Source organism: Hermetia illucens, chromosome 1 (genome assembly GCF_905115235.1).
Source record: "Hermetia illucens chromosome 1, iHerIll2.2.curated.20191125, whole genome shotgun sequence".
NCBI lineage: Eukaryota > Metazoa > Arthropoda > Insecta > Diptera > Stratiomyidae > Hermetia > Hermetia illucens.
Genome location: NC_051849.1, coordinates 56147167 through 56165598, shown reverse-complemented (window position 1 = coordinate 56165598; position 18432 = coordinate 56147167). Strand labels below are relative to the sequence as shown.

Here is an 18432-nt window from a genome sequence, read left to right as displayed (position 1 = left end):
TGGCCGCGTTCGAGAGAAGAATCCTCCGATAAATTTTGGGCCCCCCTACATGAGGATGGACGATTCCATAACCTACATAACGACAAAATCTATGAACGATACCATGGCCGTCCGGTTGTGGATAAAATCCGGCTAAATAGGTTACGGTGGGCGGGTCACTTAATCCATATGGATGACGATGATTCCGCCCGGAAAGTCTATAAGGGCAATATGTATGGTAGAAAAAGAAGACAAGGCAGAACCTTCCTGAGATGGAGCGATGGCGTAGGTCAGGATGTCAGACAGCTTTTAGGGATATCGAATTGGTGAACCTCGGCACAAAACCGGGATGTCTGGAGTTCCTTATTAAGGCAGGCCTAGACCGGATACCGATTGTTGTGCCGTTGATGATGACGGTTTCCAGAAATCGATTTTTTCTTCTATATATACTTTGAAAGCAGAATATGTTGGGAGTGCACAACAGAAATTTTAGGCCAAAATTCAAAACATTTACCAAGCTACGACAATACGAGACGTACAACAAACATGTTGACAATCCTACAAAACAAAAACTTTAAACAAGGTTTTCTCAAAACTATTTTTTTTTTTCAATTGGAGTGAAGCACAATTAAAATTCTGTAGAACCGATCGCGCTGAAAATTTTCCACGTTATTGTAAACATTAGTAGTTCTGTTCCGAACCACGATTATGTATTTTCGTTAATAATTTCTTATGTTTATTTAGTGTTTTCAATGAAAAATAGACGCAGTTTTTGAAGATTTTTCTTTACAACTTTGCCATTTTAATGCATAGTAAGGTAAAATTATGATCGCAGTTTGGACAATAGAGACAAATATCCAGAATAAGAAATGTTTGGTGACAGATTACTATAGCCAGCAACAAGAAAACAACAACGATTATCAAATTCGTTAATTAAAAATTTTATATATTTCAATCCTCCTAAATAAAATTTAAAAAAATCGAAAAGAAGGTTGAAATATCGAGCGTCACATAAGAAACCCCCTTAAAGCTATGACTTTCCAAAATATTTTTAATGGCTGATAATTTGACTGGATTAAAATAAAAAAAATCGCAATTAGTTCATTTTCATAAACATATTGATGACAAATGCGTCAATCGCGTGAAGCATCATCAGAAGCATAAAGCCGCAAATTAATTGGTCAATATGAAATCAGCTTGTGGATAATTGCAGTTTTTTCTGTTAATGAAAATCATACATACATATGTATGTTTATAGGTGTATGTAAGTTCAGAAGATAAAGGATAGACGCTTTACAAAGATCAGCTGAAAACCGCATTGAAGCTAAACCAGTCGAATTAAAGTATGATTACACAGTAGTGAAGGTGGAGTTTCCAGTGAAAAGTGTTCGGTTTGTGTTTACTTCCTAAATTATGTTGTGCTTATACTGCCAGATAGTTTAAGAAAATGTGCTTTGATACGTCTTAGTATATGAGAGCTAATTGCATTTAATATTCCAAATACGAAATGGGAAAAAGGAAGAAAAGTGAAAAGTTCTTAATCAAACCTACATTCTGTTAAAAGCGTATTCAAAAAATATTTCCCTAGAATTGCGTGGTTAAAATTTGAATCTCCCCCAAATTCGTAAACTAAAAGAAATTTAAATTTAGGATAACTGCTAAATGGAGCTCTCATTTAGGTAAGTTCGGAATGTAGGTATTGTTTCTACCCTCCATGTCTCTCACGTTTCACAATTAATTAATTCAAGTGTCTGGTACATATTTCTCTATTCAACATTTATATCAGATCTGAGATTTGTTTCCGAAAGTTCCGAGGTTTTTCATTGCTCCGCATAGAAGTGTTTGATAGAAAAAAGTTTAAACCCCGCTTTTGCATGTATGGGAACTCCCCTCAAAGTAAAATGATGCTGTTAATTGCATGCTTGGGGGGTTCACAGTACCAAGAGTTTTCACTGAATTTCATGACAATAGATATGCATCACCGTTTCCGAGAGATAAAACACTAAATTATATCGTCATACACCGTGACCGGTGAAATAACCTCCTCCGTTTTAATGCTCATAATGTCGCTCGAGGGCTCGAAGCTTTTGACTATGTTGTTATAATAGTATTCACCAGTTACTGGTAAGAATTCACATCTTTACAAACTTTATCATATTATACGTATATCGAAAATAATTTATATTAAGGGAGCCATCTGATATCTATTTTTAAAAAAATTGCAGCACTTTGCTCTAATGTGAACTTGTCCGCCGTGGATGTCTTCCTAAAATGTCGTTTCGCTTTTGAAAAGCCTTTCGCGAATGAGGTCACCCTATTTTCGAATTGCCACCTTCAACAAGGGGTCATTCTACTTTATGTCCAACTTAGTGGGTTAACGGCATTAACCAAAACCGCTGCTTTATTTTCGCAATTTTATGGAATTGCTGGAATATTTTGCAAACTAATGACAGGCAAGGTGTCGTTACTAGTTCAACTTTTCGATCATTTAGTCATTCCCAAAACATAATTTTGCCAGATATTAACATCGTTTCGATTTCTGTTTAAAAGTACTGAAAAAAAAGATATTTAAGTAAAAAGGTACTGAAGGCCTAGGGATTTAACGCCTGCCATGCTACAGTCCTCTTCGAACGAGGATTGATTTGGAGGCCACAATTAGAGTCCCGTCATGATTGGCACAACGGTGCTGGTTTATACTGAATGCACGAGAAGCTCTCCGCGTGATATGGGTGCAACCACAGGAGGGCTAATCGGAAATAACCGGGCTGGGGCGCATCCACCAGGAACACTCCTGCAACATATGCTCTCAGAGAATCATCCCGGTTCCCATGATATCAGATAACCGTGACAAGAGCCACTTCCGATGACACCCTTGAATCTGGAGCGGGTGCTCGAGTATGTGGAGCTGATAAATTAGGAAAAGTAGTGAAGTACTGATGAACTTCAAAAGGTACTAAATTTGGTAACTTTGGCATTAAAAAGACAATACTGCGCCGAGTCCTCCAAAAATTCATCGAACAATTCTTCTCTCGGACGTGGCTAAAAGTTCGGAATTTTTCTTGCTAAGAACCCAAGTCTCCGAGGAATGCAAAAGGATTGTACACAGTAAGAGTTTTGACTCAATAGTAAAACTTTTCGAACAGAACAGGTTTTGTAAGCTCAAATAAGCTTTATTGGCTGCGTGTGCGAATCTCGTCGTCTTAGTTATTATCGGAGGAAAGTTTCGATCCTAGATAGGAGAAATTTTGAAGGGTTTCAAAGTTGTAGTTTCCTATCTTTATTATTCTCATTTGAGCAGTGCCATTTGATGCTTTTGCACAATGGTCAGGATCAACCTAGTCAGTCTTATTAATTTCGTAGAGACATTTTATCCTCTCATAGCCGTGTACAGTTTTACCCTAACTATGCTATCATAGGCGACCTTTGAGTCAATGAAAAGGTGGTGCAACTGATGACCATATTTTCACCCTTTTTCCATCGATTGCCGGAAAGGGAAACATTTGATCTGTTGCTGGTTTACCTGAAGTGAAGTCTCTTTGATGTGGGCTAGTGATGTTATGTGCGTATGGAGTAAGATAGCTCAGTAACATTTTCTAAATGGTACTCAGCAACGTGATACCTCTTTAATTGCTGCGCTCTTTTTATGTATGGGACAAAGATGCGCCGTTACCAGTTGTCGGGCATTGATTCGCTGTCGCACACCTTGAACATGAGTTAATGAATCTCTTGGTGTAGTTGGTCGCCATATTTGACCAGTTCAGTTGTAATTCCATCGGCTTCTGGCGATTTATAACTTTTCGGCCGAAACTGTTTGTTCCTTGCTTGGTGGTAGCAAAGTTTGTTCGTCATCTTCAGTTGGTGGGAGTTCCAACTTACCAATATTTTGGTTATTGAGCAGCGTATAAACTCATGGCTCCAATATGCCCATATGGTCGGAAAGCAGATTTTTCTTTGTCTCGGCGGAATAAGCATTGAGGTCTATAAAGTTTCATCCTATTAACTTTCGCCTTGGCGTGGTTGCTCCCTGTACCTCTCGAGTTCATATACTTTTTGCTTCTCCCAGGCTTCCTTTTTCTGCCTGTGAAGTGGCTTATCCACTCAACGGAGTTCGTGATAAGTATCTGCGCATGCTCGCGTGGTTTGAGAGTGCAGCATTGTCCGATATGCAGCATTTTTCCGTTCCTTTGGAAGCTTAGATTTATCGTCGAACCAGTTGTTTCGACTTTTTTTGCGACTGGGGCCAAATATTTTTGTGGCTGTATCAATGTTCTTCAGGTGATCAATGGTAGCATTTGGCAGTTGGTTGTGAAGATCATTTGTCGATTATTCATTTCCAGGACCTCTATTGACTGCAGCTATGCAGCATTCATTTCCCCGTATAGACATTGCGGAGGGCTGTGTTGTAGATGGCTTCAGTGTTAACTCTCACCTAATTGTCAGAGGGGATTTTAGGCGGTGTTGTTTTCCGAGCTCAGAGCATCATGCCAATGAGATAGTAACCCGATCCTATACTGGTCGCCCTATATGTTCTGGTATTCATCAAAGTTGAGAGATAATCAATTTAGTTGAGAATGGTGCATCTAGAGAGGCCCATCTTTGTTTGTGGACCACTATCCACGCAGACCAGTTATTTCCATCAACTATTTCGTGTGAGACTGCTAGTTGGATAATTTGCAGTCCATTATAATTGATGTTCTTATGTAAGCCATGGAAGCCGTCGTATTGCCTGAATACAGGTTCCGCCAGGAATGTTGTTAATATCATACTTGGGGTTTAAGTGCCCATTCTACTGCTTCGTGATAAGTACTCTTCTCCGACTCTGTAGTCTCGCCTGTAGGGTCGTGAACGACATAAAAAATTGGTTGACTTATATTGCGGACTTTACCTTTCAAACGTAGAGTGCATAGCCTTTCGCTTATGATTTCAAAGCCAGCATAGCAAGGTTTACTGGATGATCACTATCATATATGGCGTAGCTCCAGGAAACCGGTTCGTGTCCGGCGCATCTTCTGTAATGTCGTGATATCAGCTTTATATTGGAACAGGGCATCAACTGGTTTTTTTCGTAACTCCTTTTCTGTACAGGGAGCGCACGTTGCATGAGAAAATGCGCAAATGGTTATTCCGTTCTCGTTGCCGGGCCCGTCGTTATAAAATCGGTCCAGTCTGCGGCTTCTTCGTGGCTCCGTAACTTTGGTTGTCCGTGTAGGGTTGCCAGCTGATACAATTTGTCTAATTTTTAGATGCAAGAGACTCGCCTTCATCTTTCGTCGCCTGCAGTTTGCAGATGGAGATAGGGTTTGGTAGTAGAGCTATTGATGTAAGTTTGGCAGGTATTTCCCAGGTTTTATGATCCACCGTGGGTACAAATCCACGTTTCACCCTGGAATCTTTGCTACTCTTTGGCCACCAATATTTAAATTCCAACGTAATAATGTCAGTTTTAAAAGAAGCATAATCGATAAAAGCAGCCGATGAGCATGGAGTAATCACAAATTGCAAATGACGTCATTGCGAATTAAAACTTTAATTCAAACAATCGAAAATAATTCAAGAAAAGAAAGAATAACGGACACACTTGCAGAACAGCGCGAGCGTTCCTTCGTCGTTTAAGGCGGGAAGCAGAAGAGAGTAATTCCTCTGCCGCCAACCAACGGCACTTTTTTCAACCCTTGCTTCCCACTCCTGTGGCGAGCCCTAAACTGAGTGTAGAGCGCTGGTGGCTCGCATTCGCAACATTCGAAATAAATTTCGAATGCCGCGAATCCTGCCGCGCCACAAAACTTCAATAATTAAAAAAAAATTGGTGCAGAAATACGATTTTAAGTAGTGGTGGGATACCCCAGGTGAAATTGAAGATCATTGCTTTCACTTAAAATGTCGGACTATTAGTTTGTGGAATAGAGCGTTTTGAGTGAAGTAACTTTCGTTAGTTTGAAGAAAATTGATAAAATGGAATTTCGTGGGTTCATAAAGCTTTGCCTTTTGGTAAAAAAAGTACTGTTCAAGTTAAGGATTGGCTTGATAAACATTATTTGGAGTTTGCAAAGGAAAATCAACCGCTTAGAAGTTGTTTGCTAAGTTTAAACGGAGCGAAGTTATTTATGCGTCGATATATGACAATTGACGAAACATGGTTTCATTATTTCACACCAGGATCAAAACGGTCGTCATTTGAGTGGACTGTACATGATGAACTGACTCCAAAGCGTACAAAGGCGCAACAGTCAGCTGACAAGGCTAGAGCATCAGTATTTTGCGATGCATATGATATAATACTTATCGACTTTCTTGAGAGGGAAAAACCATCAATAGCGACTAATAATAACAGTAATAATCGTTGGCGCAACAATCCATATTGGATCAGGGCCTTGAAGTGTGTTAGAGCACCTCATTCAAGAGCGTAATGGTACACTACAGTAGACCATTCTTGAGACATTTTAACGAAAAATGTTTTTTCGTTTAAAAATAATTTCGGGTAAATCACACTTGTTTTCCGAAAATACAGAATCTTAATCCACTAAATTTTCAAAATTTATTGCGAGGGCTTAAATACAGGGTTTTCGCTTACTTTCAATTTATATGAGAAAACCAGGTCTTGCTTTTATTGATGTTTGTATCAAAACTTCAGGTAATTACATTATTTTGATCACAGCTCCGTTATTATTTATCCCACTGACATCTATCATATCTCATTCTTCAAGGCCTTCTCAAACACTTTGAACAAGCTTTAGATTAATTTCCATTAAAAGTTATTGGTTTTATATTATTTGACCTTGGAAGTGTTATTTTTTTTTTAGATATTCCGACGTTTACGTTTGGCGAGCTATAATCCAATCCATATTGCATCTACAGAGAAATGAAAACAAACATTCATTCTTTTCGTTATTAGATCTACTTTGTTTCTGCTTTTGCGGAAAAGCGTTTAAAAACACAGCATTTTCTCGATGAAAAACAACATATTTGAACACGAATAACCCGAAAACTACTACTTGTACGAAAAGTTTTCATAAAACATTTTTTGCTTAGAACTGATCATTTAATTGTTTTGTTTGTTGTTTTTTCGGAAAAAAATCCACTCCGGAGGGTTGGTGTCACTCCACCCGGGGGAAGACGCACATTGATGCTACATAACTTTTGTTTCTTATGCCAGCCTCTACTCCCTCCCTAACTTTCATGTCAATCGGTCTTGGCTGAAAGAATTCGGAGGTCAGACTCGATTTTCAGCTTTAGTGGCTGGACTATCAAGAGAATGCTCGTTGGAAAGGAATTTAGCGCCGATGAAGAGGTAATCGCCTGCACTGATGCTTATTTTGAGACTAGAGACAAATCGTACTATAAAAATAGTATTGAAAAATTGTATGACCCCTATTATCATCGTATCACCCTCGAAGGCAATTATATTGAATAATAAAATCAAATTTTATAAAAAAATATTTTTTCTATGTTAGCATACGAACCTTTCAGCCCACCTAGTATGTGGGTGGGATGGTCGATATTTTTATTAGACTAGCTATCTTATAACTGCGTACACAGAGATCTATCACCTACTGCAGAAATCTTACAGGGCTTTTCAGGTTTCAATCAAAGACAATGATTCCAACAAGATGTCTCATTTCCAAAGAGTGAAAAGTCACATCCAAATAAGATATTGCAGCTCAGGCGTATCCCATGAGGATTATTGTATTTCTTCATTTTTGTACTTTTTTCTTTATTTTATGTTTATTGACTTTTGAACCATTTTTTATTATAAAATAAATTTGTGGAAAAACATCCATGCATACTGTATCTTCTCATTAACACTGTGCACGATGCAATTTATAGCAATAATTAGGTACAAAAACTAATGTTTTTGTAATTAATGATTAAATTCTGTCGCCTCCCGCATTTTTAAACCAAGCATGAAGTCATTAAGACGCAAGATGTTGAGTGTAAATACGGGAACAGCGCTTCACTGGCGCATAGACGCTCACTATATGACTTTATTACATTAATTCAGAAAGCAAGGAATGTTCATAATATTCATAGGGAAGAAAAGTTTGTGCAAGGAAGACGTTATGGCCTAAATAGTAAAATCGTAATAGAAATAAGAAATAAGATAGAACTACTATAACTTTCTTTATCAATCGATCGTCAGCTCAAAGCAAGATGACCACTGGAGATTCACTTTCATTCAACCTGTCTTTGGGTCCACCGTCCACTCCAACTGGTTTCTACAATGGATACGTCGGTCAGATATGTGAATAAAAAACCAAAACTTGACTCTTAATCTCATCTTTAAGTTAATAACATTCAAAGATTTTACGTTTTCAAAATTCCTTTAGTTAGAATCCAGAGATGTTCGGGTGCGGTCTATTGATGCTTTGTGGTGGATTAATTTTCAATTGTTTATAAGAAAATTAATTACAGAGTGATAGTGGTGAAAAAAAATTGTATAATTGGGTGATAATATAGTGAATATAGTTCAACGCCACACAATCTTGAAGACAAGTTGGAAAATAGTGACCCGTCAAAAGGGCCTAACATTTTGTGCGTAAAAATAAATAAGTTCTAGTGGGGTTTTGTGGAAAATGGTTCATAATAATTAACAATCAAATATCCAATTTTCACCTAAATTCTTTATCAAGGAGTTAATCTATTTTCGTCTTCCCTGCCAGATCAGCGTTATTTAAACAGATCAAAGTTGAAGGTAGCATATAGGGTTTTTATTTTAAAACCCGAAAACTCGGTATTTCTAGTTCTAAGTACAGAACCGTTTGCTAATCGATTAAACCACGGCAATGCTCCTAAGCAAATATTGCAAAAACTGATATCATTTGATTTTTTCCGTTTTAATATGCCATAGGTGGATTTATGAATATTAATATCACGTTAGTCTGCGAATATTATCTTCGTTAAATATTTTGACGAACCGCATCAAGCTTAGTCCAGTCGGCGTAAAAATGTGAAATTGTTGCAGAAGTTGTTATGCTATTCAATTAAAAATTCCAACTTTGATACGAGCTGTTTGATATACCTCAACTAGCGTTCAATATATAGCACATATATATGTATACATGAGTGCATATATGACCAGATATTTAGATCATCACCCGCAGCCAAACCACATTCTGTTTATTTATTATCTTTTTAAACGAAAGATTGATGCAATAATAACAGAGACCCACCGAGACTAGTTTTGTGTATTAGATTGCTGCCCTCGAATATTATCAATTCTATGAAATACAATGCATTTATGTTGATGACATTTTCTATGCATTGACAGAGAAGAGTGTCTAATAAAATAAGAGTATAAATCTCTAGAAATTCAAAGCCTATCTGATAATATTGTCATCATAACAGTAAAATTTGCTATCATACTCTTTGGGTTATTTAGGTTTGACTACTTAATTTTTTTTCATACAACTAGTCGTTCTCATTATCTTTAGAAGATTCTAATTTAATTATTATTATTTATTATATTAGCAGACTGAGTCCAAACCACGCTATGGAAGCGAAGTTAACTGGTTAAAGTGCAATGTAACCTCTCAGTTGATAGTGAAGAATGTGTAGGAACATCGAAATCGCTGGAAAAGTTCATTAAAAAGTCTCTAAACTTCCTGGCAATAGAATTTAAGATTGAAGTGCTAAATAACAACAAATAACCGGCAGGATTTATGTATGGATGTTATTTGCTGTCCTTGATTCCTGAGTACGAAACAATTCGATGGCTGGGTAACATATCAAGTCAATCCTTCTTAGCTTAATGACCACAACTCTAATTGATAATCTCAATTGCGATCTACTTTTGGTTTTAATTGAATCCAACTGTCTTTTAAGTGATACCTGCTTTTACCTTCCAAAAAAAATTAAGCACCACCTTCAGAAATTTTGTTTAAGAATCGAGGGATGCCTAAGTCCGTCATCTACTTAATGGCGGACCAGACCAGTTGGAAAGCAACATGCTCTTTCGGTGTGGTCCACGGAACCCTCATCCTTGGGCAAGCTTTAGGAGCTTGCAAAATATATATGACTTGCGGTTTCGTCCATGGCAGAGGTAACTCATCAGACGCTGCATCACTTTTGCCCTGGGAGCAGCGTGACCGAAGTTGGTAGCTCATTTCTTCTTTCTTTTCTCGAAACTGCCGCCATTTAATACGCGGTGGGCCAGTTGGTTCACAAGATGGCAATCAACGGCTGATATTAAGAGGTGATGGCCACATAGGGAACGGCTTTGTAATCAGTGATGGTGGTAATATGTGAGCGTCTCATGAGAATATTTTTGATTTGCGTTTTACTATTCCTGCTATAAACGAGAGATTTGTTTCACATTCGTGTGAAGATGAGGTTTCAAGAATGATGTATTCATAAGTGTAAAATCACGGGTATCCGCAAAATCGACTACACGCTCGCCACCCTCATTGTGCGCTCCAAGCCCCTTTCTCCCATGACACCTGTTACCTTCTGCCTTTTCAGGTCTTTGCATCGAGAAATTATCAGAAGGCATCTTTCTCGGCATCAAGTCATACGCGATGAAGAAGTGAATAGCGCTATCAGTTGATATAATGGTGGACTTCACCAGCTAGTCATCAAATTGTTCGACTTCTTTAATGGCATCACAGAAATTCTCTGAGAGTGCCAACGCCGTGTTAACTGTGTTGGCTACCAAAACAGAGAAGTTTACAGCCATTTTTACCACGTTCGCGTTCTATGTTGCAGCTTTTGGCACCAAAATCAAGACCATCAGGTTTCTTGTAGAGCGCAGATATCAATGTGTCTTTTCCGAAGGGCTGTCGCGAGTTCCTCGGTCTTTCCAATTACGGTGCCAATATTTAGCGTATTTGTTTTGCTTGAACTAACTTACTTACGTCCGACGCCATCCATGCGTCAAGAGCCCTTGCACACTTCTCGGCAGGATCGGGGCCCATTCTGCGCGTCGACTGCGGTAGACGCCCTAGCATTACCACGAGGCTCATTGTTACTCAATCTGATCATTTTGTTTTTAACGACATTGGATGTATTTTCTTGGTTCGCCTGTCGCGGGACCTGCCATTGGGAGAGATCAGGTAGAATTTAGCATAGTGGAATAACTCCAACTCTACCTTATTGATCTCTTTAACTGATCTAAACATTTTATTTTTGTTTTACTGAGGATAGTACAAAGTACGTTGACTCAAACCCTTCTCCTTTACCTGGGCTTGAGACCAGCATGCTATGTAAATAACATGGCCGAGTTAAATTTTACACCACTCTAAGGATTGAATAATCGATCCTTCATATTAATCTAGATTACAAGAGGTCAGTACATAGAATTCGCTTACTCCTTCCTGTAGAAATACGAGCGCAGCGAGTCCACTTTGCGTTGAAGATATGCAGCAATATTAAGCATATCCACAAGTTAGATGTTACGAGGCGAGCTTATCCTTTTGACCGGAAAACTTGGTAGATGCACTTCAAACTCGTAGCTATCAGATTTCAATTTTTAGAAATTTTCTTGCAATCGAAATGTTAACTGCAACCCGGATTGGAAAAGAGTCTACAGCAACGGCTTTCGGTTCTTAAAAACGGTTTTCTATTGGTTTCTGGAAAGTGTACACTCCCTTCGACAACGGTATCAAGGGCCTGAAAAATGCTGAGATTCTCCGAATTGAGCGAAAATTCCATCGATATCGGCGGCATATTCTGAGCCTAATTAAGGTGAGATGGTGGGACATAAAGAGTACTCATATTCCTTTTTGGTAGTGTGCTTGTGAACTTTGATAAGTGGTAGAGGATGTTAATTCAATATCAGAATGATGCTGCAAGGCGTCGATTTGCGAACCGGTTCCTGGCCGAATTTTGACTGCGAGATTACGATTCATAGTAACATTACCATTACCATTCAAGATTTCCCATATAAAGGGGATCTTGGCGACGGTGGTAGGAATGGTAAAAGGTTTTTACTTTCTACAAACGTCGTCGATAGTACATAGTTCGAGCACAAGGACTGCCATAAAGTCAGTTGGATTTCAACTGTCCGGCCACCAATCAGACAACCAAAATGGCCATATTACGATTACCACTAACTAAGTAACCATTAATAATGTCTTTATTTCTGGCACGAGTGAAATTTCCGACCGAATGGCTAACTACGAAAACGTCGAGCAGGATCGATGAAGATAAATGCCAGCATCTACGTTCAGTTTAGCCTGTCAGTTCGCAGTTGATCAGCGCCTGGACGGCTGAAACGTTTGTACCGAATGATATCAAATTTGGTGGGAACTTTGAACGCCCATGCATACAAACTACATCGTTCTATGTTGCCTATGGGGGGGAGTCATGCAAAACGATGGTGTAACATTTTTTTCCACAAAATATAGAAGATATAGTCATGTGGAGTATCAAATGAAAGGTCTCCATCAGTACTTTTCAATGGTGGCCTCAATTCCAATATTTAACGGAAAAGGCGGAGGCTGGAAAGTGGTCACTTCTTTCACGGGCCCATTCTCAGAACCTACCTCACCGAAAAATCTGAAGAAAATCATAAAGCGGCGACTATAGGGCGCTTAGGTTTAAAAATCTCCCTCATACCGATATCTGCTCAAATAAAATTAATAATATAATAGTAGATTACTATAAGTTTTAATAACTGACTGTAAAACCCCCCTAAGTTCATCCTAGAAACATGCAATTTTGCAGTAATATATGTATATATACTTGCCACTTAACTGTTGGTGGGGTATAGCACATTAACCACACCTACGCGCCATCTTCGGTTACCCGAAATGTTTTTCAGCAGACAACTCCTAAATCTACTGGTGAACGCCAAGTGGTCGATCTGATTGCTCGGACTACGTCGGTCAGTTGATGTCCCATCAAGGTGTTGTCAGATCCCACCTTGGGATTCAGATTACCTATCACGATCACAATGCCACCTTTAGAAAGCCTCCCCTGAGCTGCGTTGAATTGCTTATAGGCAGAACGATTCCCCACTATACCGAAAATCTCCGTTGGTGCGTAGCATTGTACAATTGTGTTGCTCCGGAAACCGGAATCTTGCAGTTAGAAGTCTATCGGAAACTAGCTCCCAGGTGAAGACAGTGCGCTTTGCAGTAGCCGTTAGAAGCAACCCGACACCGGATTCACGTTTGCTACCACTTGGTTTTCTTGAGTACACAAGCACATTGCCATAATTATAGCAAGAGGGAGAGAAGTACTTTCCGGAGTCTCACCATTTTATTTCACTTAGGCCCCGTAATATCTTCCTTATATTGTTGGAATTCCCGCTCCAGTTGAAGAAAGCGAGCAGGAGGACCCTCGCTAGCGTTGTCCAGGAATGTGTGCACATTCCAGAAACCAATCTTTGTCTGTTTTCAACAGCCAAAGGTCGTAGCCGTGAGCTGAGTCCCTATTCGAGGTGTTGTTGACGTTCCGGTAGGAATAAAGTTTCAAAATTTGCATGTTGGTAGCCCACAAATTTCTATTCCTTTTAGTCGCCTCTTACGGCAAGCAGGGAAGATTTCGAATGTTCTTAGACCCCAACTTACAGGGCCAATTCTAAGACTTTGAATTTCGGTGTCACGCTAAAGCTAGTATTTTGACATTATATACAAATGTACATTACGTGCTAGATATAAATGCAACAAATATCCACTTAAATATTTTTAGATATAAAATACACAAAACCCATTTCCGAACGCAAAAAAAATATCTCAAATTTTCGTTTCAAGACCTTTCACATCCAGAGTTGAACTTATAATGCCGATGGTTTTAGTTTCAGTTCGACTGGCCGGTTGCACTGCAGACTCTTCCGGCGTAACTGACAGGCAAGCGTTGAACAAGGATGGCGACTTTAAGGATCACCGAGATTTGTTGATTGCTTCCAGCAGGGCTCAGTGTAAGTGTAAGGATGCTTCCCTGCTGCATCAAATGACCTCCAAGGTAGCTTTTCTTAGCTAATTAATTTTATGGAAGCTCTTGCCATAATGAAAATATTTGTTAGTAATTTGTCGCATTAATCACCACCATCATCATCAACCGGTATCCGGTCTAGGCCTGCCTTAATAAAGAACTCCAGAATTCCACCCCGAGGTCCACCAATTCGATATCCCTAAAGCTGTCTGGCGTCCTGACCTACGCCATCGCTCCACCTTAAGCAGGGTCTGTCTCGCCTTCTTTTTCTAGCATACATATTGCCCTTATAGACTTTCCGGACTGGATCATCCTGATCCATACGGATTAAGTGTCCCGCTTACCGCAGCCTGTTGAGGGTTTTCCTAAGAACCCAAGTCCCCGAGGAGTTCATAGGATTGGCAAGATCATAGTCTTGTGCAGTAAGAACTTTGACCCTATGGCGAGACGTTTCGAGCGAAACAGTTTTTGTGAGCTGAAACAGGCTCTGTTGGCAGCCAACAACCGTTCGCGGATTTCATCATCATAGCTGTTATTGGTTGTAATTTTCGACCCTTGATAGAAGAAATTTTCAAAGATCTCAAAATTGTGGTCTCCTATCTTTATTGTTTTCTTCCAGTTCGAATTGATGCTGTTCGTTCTTTGGTTTTTGGCGCTGACGTTTCCACCATGTACTTCGTCTTGCCTTCATTGACGGGCGTGTGTGTGTGTGTGTGTGGTGGGGGAGAAGCTACAGCTTCTGAGCACTCAGGCCGTGTTGGCCCATTGTACTCGCCTCCCCCGTCTAATGGAATATTCCGGATTCGTTAAAGTATCGCATGATTTACGTTAGTGGATGTGATGCTACCCGTCGCAATTGGAGAAAATCGGCACCAAAGATCTGATGCCTGATGCGTCCATAGGCATTCACATAGGAATTGCTCCGTGGATTCTGCTCCCTCATTACAGGAGGGACACGTATCATCTTGAGTAATTCCTATTCTGAAAATATGCCCAGCTAGTGAATTATGGCCTGTCAGAATGCCCACAATACACCTGCAAGTCCTCCTGATTTTCGACAGAATAAACTTTGCGGTACGCAAGTTCGGTTCTGGCAGGAAAAGTTTGGTGTGTCGAGCAGCATTTAAGCTCTGCCACCTGCCATTATGGGAAACTTGTTCCCAGTTTTTGAAAACAGACTTAGCCAATGCTACTGACACTCCAATTGCTGGCTCCGGTCCCGGCATAGGGGAGATTGACCCCTCTTTCGCTAAAGCGTCCGAGATTTCATTTGCCTCTACGCCACAGTGACCAGGTACCCAGAATAGTTCCACCGTATTGAATCTAGACATAGAGTTCAAACGGTTTCTGCATTCCTGAACGAAAGGACTGCTCAATGCCCTCAATGCAGCTTAGCTGTCACTGCAGGTTGCGATGCGCCTGCCCTTTGACCGCTCGTCAATCACCCAGTTTGCCGCCCTTAGGATCGCATAAACTTCGGCTTAACGGGCAGCCCGAAATCTCGCGCCGCCTGCTCGATCTGGATGAAGGTAGACTTTATATCTCGAGTTGTTCTTCCCATAATGTCAATATCGTCAGCTTAGGCCAGTAGTTGAATGGGGTTGAAGAGGAAGATACCTCTCGCATTTACGTCTGCATCGCGAATCTTTGATGTGTTGCAACACATTCAACTAATAAAGATATGTTTAGAAAGTGCTAATAAATCAAATTTTATTTTCTCTGAACATAGTTTTCGGAAGAAGCTATGCTCCTCCAAATACCGCTATACAGACAAACTTGTCTTGAATGATAGTGCTGATAAACTACTTAATATTGAATGTAGTAGACACTAATTAAATACCCGGAACTTTCCCACTGGATGACGTGTGTGAATAATTATTAAAATATGTTTTAAACAATCAGTATACAGTCATCACCTAAACATTCTTTAAAAACAGCAGAATTAACCAATAATAAAAAAAACCAAAAACCCAACATGGAATCTCCAAAACCCGAGGAAAAAACTACCGCACTCGGACTATTACGAAAAGTTTGGCACCATCGAAAGCTTCTAATTATTGAACCTCTGCTGCTATGCTGGTTACTACCGTCGTGTTTGCTGATAGTTGCCGTCCAAAATCTAGCATTGGAAAAAGTTAGTTACAAATGCCGGTCATCAAGATAATTACAACTGATGTATCTTGAATTTTTGGACATTATAGGCATGCCGAGTCAATTTGGGATACGATGCGGACGTTTGCAAGAGTATGTTGGATAAGGAATTGTATGGGATTGATTGTGACGCTCTGGGATTAACGGAGGAATCAAATGAAACAATGATGGTCAATGACACTCCTCCAATGCCGGAGAATATCACGATACTTACGGATCTTAATCATACAGTGTGCAAAGCAGAAATCGAAACACAGAAGCAAGTCACTTATATCAACGCAATTAGAGGACCAATGTGTAAGTAGGAACATTTGTTATACTCGTATGTTGTAGATTTTATTCAAGTTATTTATTTTGAATTGGGGGAAGTGGAGGCCTTTGTGAGCTACAATTGCGGGAGGTTTCAGCAGAAATTGGGACTCAAACCCATGAGAAATAAATCCGCCGCGTTCTACTCCTACTTCCGAAAGATCGCCGTAGTCTAAGCCGCACTTTCATAAACACAGATTACACGATCCTGCCTCGAGTATAGCACTACGTTCAAGAATTCTTGGAGATTTAGCTCTTCGATTGAAGCTGCCAGACCAGCGGGGTTCATGGGAACTGTAGTTGGTGTGTTATTCCACCTTTATGTCTAATTCTGTTGGTTTATTAAACGTAAGCCAGATTACCTGCGAATAGCGAAGGAAAATAATCTAGGTCGAAATATTGCGTTCCTTAAATTGGAGAGGTTAAATCATTCATTTTTTTTACTATCAGTCGACTTCACCCAAGGTTTTGATCGACAGACTCGCCCCAAAAATGTCGGAAGAATTGGATATCTGACCGTCTAGTGCTTCGGATTCTAACTCGTCGATTAGCAACGACGTGGGTAGTTGCATACCTGATGCTATTTTAATATTCGACTAGGAATCACTTCTTCTAATCTTCGCAGTGGCCACCTAAGTTGGAAGATAATCATCTTTGAATAAAACAATATACCCGGGCGTAGTTTGTTTCATTAAGCTCTTTGCTGAGGCTCATTCAAATATTCAACTAAGCATCGCTCTCAAAATTAATTGCAACGCCACAAAAGTAGCCTTTAACTGAATAAATATTACTTACGAAGACGAACCCGGCCACAGAAACGAACTAATGATTTCCGCATTTTCTTACGGAAATGCTGCCAAGCAGCTAGCTGATACCTAGTCAGAATATAAGACTAATGTAACAGCTGTACAAGAGATGCGCTGGACAGGGATCGATTTCCAGAAGAAGAGTCGCTATACCATATATTATAGTGGCCATCCCGTAAATCATGAGCCATGCTGTCATCGACACATAAGTGATGCATAACCATTCACTCTACATTTGTAAGGCAAGTCTATAAGTCTCATTTACGTTTACGTTCCTACAAAGTCAGAGAAGGATACCTTCTACGAGGCAGTAGAACAAACCCCCACAATCACGGGCAATGCAGCGCTCTCAAAAAAGGCGCGCACGCCCAGAGACCTATCACAAACTACAGAAACAAATCAATGATATAAGATATTCTCCGCTATGTTGTTAGGCCGGATAACCTCATAAGCCTAGAACATCATCGGCCCATACCAAGAGGCTTGACTCCAGGCAAACCTTTCTCCGTCAAGTGATGGAAAAATGTTGGAAATGTGCAGTCCACCTTCATCCAGATTGACTTTGAAACCGTTTATAATTTCTTCTACCTAGGGTCAAAAATCACCAGCATTAAGTTGATGCGGAATTAGGACCCCGTAATTCTCAAAAAAAATATATATATATTGAATTTTATGTCATTCAACTCCATAAATTGCTGCTGCTCAGTTGTTTGGGCTGAAGCAAGGGCTTCAACTACCTGTTTAAGAGCTGTACAAGTTGGAATAGAGTCAGTTTCGTATGCCATCCTTTGCTTGCCTTGGAAAATTTCTTTAGTTTTGCTGGTTTTGACACTTTAAGACCATTTTCCTGGACTCATTTTTAGGCTTATTTAGACTAGGTTGAGAAGAGTGAGTTGGTACTACCTGTTGGGCACTGGAGGAATTGTTACGCTAACCTGATTCTTCCTGGACTGCCGAAGTTAAACGAATTAAAACGAATCACCATCTTCTTCTTCACTCATAATCACTTCCAGATGATCTTCCACGATATTATCGCCCCGTGCAGGGATGCTGCTGCTAAATTGAAACCATTGATCTTGCTGTAGTCAATTCCGATGCCGGCACTTGATCACTTAATGATGGCCTAGCTACTCTCAACTTCGATTCTAGCAATGTGTGAGTTTTCGTCAACAAGACATCATTCCCGGTTGTATTTAGAGTCTGCATAAGGGGCTTAAGAATACATTCAAGTTTTCCCTGTTTGTCGTACGAGGCGACTGAAAGGAATAGCAATTTTTGAGCTTGCAGCTTGTCCATTTTGAAACTTTATTGCTACCGA

General features: G+C 39.8%; 1 protein-coding gene across 9 annotated transcripts in view; it reads left to right on the top strand.

The window, feature by feature from the left end:
• Nucleotides 1-1302: 1302 nt before the first annotated feature.
• LOC119661783 overlaps nt 1303-18432 on the top strand; it is a 46688-nt gene continuing 29558 nt past the window's right edge. The window contains exons 1-4 of one of the 9 annotated variants that reach the window (XM_038071261.1): nt 8266-8508; nt 8637-8668; nt 15578-15982; nt 16050-16296. In XM_038071261.1, the coding sequence (XP_037927189.1) occupies nt 15824-15982; nt 16050-16296 (406 nt within the window). In that variant the 5' untranslated portion in view covers nt 8266-8508; nt 8637-8668; nt 15578-15823. The other 8 variants (XM_038071267.1, XM_038071266.1, XM_038071264.1 and 5 more) reach the window with 8 other exon arrangements.